This window comes from Photinus pyralis, unplaced genomic scaffold (assembly GCF_008802855.1).
Source record: "Photinus pyralis isolate 1611_PpyrPB1 unplaced genomic scaffold, Ppyr1.3 Ppyr1.4_LG8, whole genome shotgun sequence".
Lineage (NCBI taxonomy): Eukaryota > Metazoa > Arthropoda > Insecta > Coleoptera > Lampyridae > Photinus > Photinus pyralis.
This window is the reverse complement of record NW_022170819.1, coordinates 18,921,561-18,926,348: the sequence shown is the minus strand read 5'-3', so window position 1 is coordinate 18,926,348 and position 4,788 is coordinate 18,921,561. Positions and strand designations below refer to the sequence as shown.

At 37.4% G+C, this 4,788-nt stretch overlaps 2 protein-coding genes across 2 annotated transcripts in view; one reads left to right on the top strand and one right to left on the bottom strand.

Annotated features, from left to right (window-relative positions):
- The window catches only part of LOC116178196 (voltage-dependent T-type calcium channel subunit alpha-1G), a 361,671-nt gene that overhangs the window by 155,231 nt on the left and 201,652 nt on the right, over positions 1 to 4,788 (top strand). The window lies entirely within an intron of this gene.
- On the bottom strand, positions 3,093 to 4,655 carry LOC116178199 (carboxypeptidase N subunit 2-like). Its single transcript, XM_031497632.1, has 2 exons — positions 4,529 to 4,655; positions 3,093 to 4,481 (listed from the first exon to the last, which is right to left on the bottom strand). The coding sequence occupies exon 2, from the start codon at positions 4,137 to 4,139 to the stop codon at positions 3,111 to 3,113; it is 1,029 nt and encodes a 342-aa protein (XP_031353492.1). The 5' UTR covers positions 4,140 to 4,481; positions 4,529 to 4,655; the 3' UTR covers positions 3,093 to 3,110.

Here is a 4,788-nt window from a genome sequence, read left to right as displayed (position 1 = left end):
TCTCAATCAAAAGTTATGGACTAGAAACGAATTTCGAAAACAAATTTAAAGGGCTGTAACTTTTGAACTAGTAGCCCAATCTTCAAACTGTTTGAAATTATGGATTCTACGGGCCAAATTCTATAAGAAAATGTTTTTTCCCGGTCGATCTCAGACAATTTTTTTCCCCGGCCTCAAAAAAGCAAGTGTATAACCTCCGTTCTTTACCAAAAATCGAGTACTCCAGAATTTCTCAGGAAACACTTTTTTTTTATTAATTTCGGTGCGTAGAATCCAAAACGATTCGTACTTTTTCGATTAAACCTCTCAATCAAAAGTTATAGACAAAAAACCAATTTCGGAAAAAAATTCAAAGCGCTGTAACTTTTGATCTAGTAGGCCAATCTTCAAACTGTTTGAAATTATGGATTCTACGGGCCAAATTCTATAAGAAAATGTTTTTTCCCGGTCGATCTCAGACAATTTTTTTTCCCGGCCTCAAAAAAGCAAGTGTATAACCTTCCTTTTTTACCAAAATTCGACTACACCAAAATTTCTCGGGAAAACACTTTTTCTTAATTTTGGTGCGTACAATCCAAAACAATTCGTACTTTTTCGATTAGGCTTCTCAATCAAAAGTTATAGACTAGAAACCAATTTCGAAAAAAATTCAAAGGGCTGTAACTTTTGAACTAGTAGCCCAATCTTGGAACTGTTTGAAATTATGGATTCTACAGGCCACATTCTATAAGAAAATTTTTTTCCGGTCGACCTGAGACAATTTTTTCTTCGGGGCTCAAAAAAAGGCAGTGTATAACCTTCTTTTTTTACCAAAAATCGACTGCACCAAAATTTCTCGGGAAAACACTTTTTCTTATTAATTTTGGTGCGTAGAATCCAAAAGAATTCGTACTTTTTCGATCAGACTTCTTAATCAAAAGTTATGGACTAGAAACCAATTTCGAAAGAAAATTCAAAGGGCTGTAACTTTTGAACTAGTAGCCCTATCTTTGATCTGTTTGAAATTATGGATCTATAGGCCACATTCTATAAGGAAATTTTTTTTCCGGATCGATCTGAGACAATTTTTTCTTCGGGGCTCAAAAAAAGGCAGTGTATAACCTTCCTTTTTTACCAAAAATCGACTGCACCAAAACTTCTGGGGAAAACACTTTTTCTTATTAATTTTGGGGCGTAGAATCCAAAACAATTCGTACTTTTTCGTTCAGACTTCTCAATCAAAAGTTATTGACTAGAAACCAATTTAGAAAAGAAAATTCAAAGGGCTGTAACTTTTGAACTAGTAGCCCAATCTTTGAACTGTTTGAAATTATGGATTCGGCAGGCCACATTCTATAAGAAAATTTTTTCCCGTGTCGATCTGAGACAATTTTTTTTTCGGGGCTCAAAAAAAGGCATTTTTACCAAAAATCGACTGCACCAAAATTTCCCGGGAAAACACTTTTTCTTATTAATTTTGGTGCGTAGAATCCAAAACAATTCGTACTTTTTCGATCAGACTTCTCAATCAAACGTTATAGACTAGAAACCAATTTCGAAAGAAAATTCAAAGGGCTGTAATTGTGATGATCTTGAAGCGTTCTGTGATGCGGATTATGGAGGGGACCGAGAAAGGAAGGGATTGCATAAATGCGTATCTTAGCAGACAATTTGGAAAATCACCAGAACACAATATTGTCAATAGCATAAATATAAATCTTGTTATTCGCACTTTGTTATGTAAAAACGACTCCAATTACCCTTCTCATAAACTAATTCAAAGAAGACGTACCATTTTTTGTTAATAATCCTTTCCCAAGGAACGTATGCATGAACTCATAAAAAAAATTCTTGCCTGCCGTCTTCGTGCTCGAGAGTATGATCTGGATGTGTTTCGGATCACCGACACCAACGGCAGGTAGAACAGAAATCCACAGTCCCAACAACGACCGTTCATACTTTCGTAGAGCTATTAGGAATTTTATGAATTCTGCAATGGACATGTGTAGAGGATTTTAAAATTAAGACACACGATATACTAATACCAGTTCCACTTCTGACTGAAAGTAGGTTTCCAAACAGCGGTACCACAGGAGGTCCTGTTAACCTTAAAACGAACAGGACACATCGAAACCAAGTGACTAATTGATTCCTAATCCCTAAGATTGTATACACCAAAATACACGCAATCAAGGCGTATATCACATAGACCGATACACCCAAATGAAGCATTGCAACTAACAGTGCGTGTTGACCGATTTTCCCATAGTTCGTAACAATGCTAATTTATTTAAGAAAGATTTGGATTTGTTTTTAGGTCGCATCTACATAAAGAAACACAGACTTCGCAATCTTTGCAACCATTGAGGGCATGATTCGTGTTAGTTATTTAAAATAGTAGGTAGATTAAACTGTATGGCAGTTGAATATAAGCTCTAGATGTGGCTCTGTATGATGCTTTATTACATTGGACTTCATTAACAAAGGCTGATCCTTAGATTCTTCAGCTGCTCTTTGCTAATCACACTGGGATGACGTTGCCCACCAATCTCCATTTTTTGTTCAGTTTATCTCCTTGAGAAATAGAGCAAGCACGGCTGATCGTTCATGCAAAAAATCGAATTTCGAAGGCATTTTGCGTCCCGTTCAAATGGTGATTTGTTGTTCCTTCATGTTTCCGCAAAGCCGTCTTGAAAGTGATAAGCAGCTGAGGTGATGTGCTAAATGTAGATATAGTGATCACTCTAACCGCAAGAGTAGATTAAGTGAAACAGATGAGTATGCGTTCTAATGATATCTGTTATTCTTAATTCAAATGGGACGCGGTGCACGATATACAAGGAAGTTCAGGACATAATGCAATGCTGTTTCTATAGAAACGATGCAACTAAGCTTGCTATTTTTGACGTCTAAGTTAGCAGAAACCTTACATTTAAATAGCTTCTGTTTTATTATACACGACGATAAATGGAAAACTAACCATCTCGTGAAAATATCCCTTGATCGATCTTGTATAATAAATAACTATTAGTCATCGTTTGTGAAACCGAGGAACAGTTGATTATTGGTACTTTAAACTTCGATCGGTGGCTTTTGTGGAAAATAATAGCCACTTAGAAAAGAAAATTTATTCATACTAGGCGGGCTAGCACCCAAATTTGATAAGTATTAACTTTATACAGCTTACTACCTACGCGTAATTCTGTATCGTTTTGAAATTTCGTACCCCGAAGGGCTATAATCTGAAGACCTCCCATCTCGGCCAAAGCATCAAGAGTCTGTATTTTGGCGTTTTCCAAACTGATAATGTAAAGCAAATCTAAACCATTAAAGGCACCAACGTCGACCTCGCTCAATTCGTTTTCATTTAAGATGAGTTGCTCCAAACTCTTCAGACCGGTAAAGACATCGGTTTTTAAGCGCGAAAGGTTATTCTTCGTCAAATCCAGATCGTAACAACGGTCCAATCCGGTAAAGCTGCCCTTAACCAATGACCTTATCTGATTGTTTCCCAACTTGAGATTTCGCAGCTCTCTTAAGCCTTGAAAGATGTCGGCTTGGAGTGAGGTGATCTTGTTTCCATTCAACAGTAAACGGCTAAGTTTACTCAAATCGCCAAAAATTGCATCTGGTAAGTCTTTAATTTGATTATTTTGCAATAGAAGCTCGCCCAATTGATCGAGATGCTTAAACACGGCCTCGTGAAGGGTTACCAGCGAGTTGTTACTAAGGTCCAGAGTGTTTAGGTCTTTTAAGTTGTGGAAAGCCCTCGCGTCAACTTCAGCGATTTTGTTGTTTTGTAGGAACAGCGTAATTAAGTGTTTCAGTGGTTGAAAGCTTCCACCTAACGCTTTCAATTGGTTATCTTCGAGGTAAAGGTTGACGATTTCTGGGCAATGCACGAAAATGTCGTCGGGCAGTGTTTTGATGCGATTGTTGCTTAGAGTAAGTGATTTTAAGTCGCCTAAGCTCGAGAATGCAAGTGGTTCTAGTTCCTCCAAAATGTTTCCGTGTAAATTCAATATCTCGATACTGGGTGTGTTAGCAAACATTTCGTTAGTTACCTTTTTAAGTAGATTTTTGCTCAAATGTAGCGACCTGACGGAACTCGAAACGATCTTAAACTGTTCGAGTTGGTTCCGTTTGAAACTGATGACCATCAAGCTGTCCAGGCCATCAAACACACGTTCAGGAATATGGCTGATTAAATTCTCATCGAGATTAAGAACTTTTAACGAACCAAATTCACTGAAAGTGCCTCTTGAATTGTTGTCAAGTTGCGATTCAACAAAAACACCTTTGAAATTGAAGTTCGCTCGAAGATGCTGGGAGGTTTTGGATCAAGTCCATCTTCTTCATGTACGATTTCGGATACGCCATCGGTGGTGCCCACCTCTTGAAAGGAAAGAATGTTATTGGCGTAACTAAATTCGCCGTACTCTTCGTGCTGAAGTGTTGACGGTAGTAAGCCTAGTAGTAAAACCAAAATCCAGAACATGGTACTGAAAACACACATTTGAAAAACACTGAATCAGACGAAGTAACTTACGTATTTAAATTGATTTTGTCGTTGTTAGCAAGTGAGAAAGTCTTTAACATATAAAAGTTATCAAGTGATAATAGTGTCAAAGGGTATCAAAGTGCATGGGACAATACGACCGCTGCCTCTGCTATCAGTAACCAAACAAGCTGAAATCATCAATGACTGAAAGCATTGTATCTAAAAAATAAAGTTGATGGTTCCGCAAAGACGAAACGTCGAATTCAAAAATTAGCAAGAGCATTATAAGTTGCTGTGGGGAAATCTCA

Excerpts from the sequence above, each read along its gene's own strand:
- LOC116178199 (XM_031497632.1), bottom strand. The coding sequence starts at position 4,139 with ATGGTCATCAGTTTCAAACGGAACCAACTCGAACAGTTTAAGATCGTT.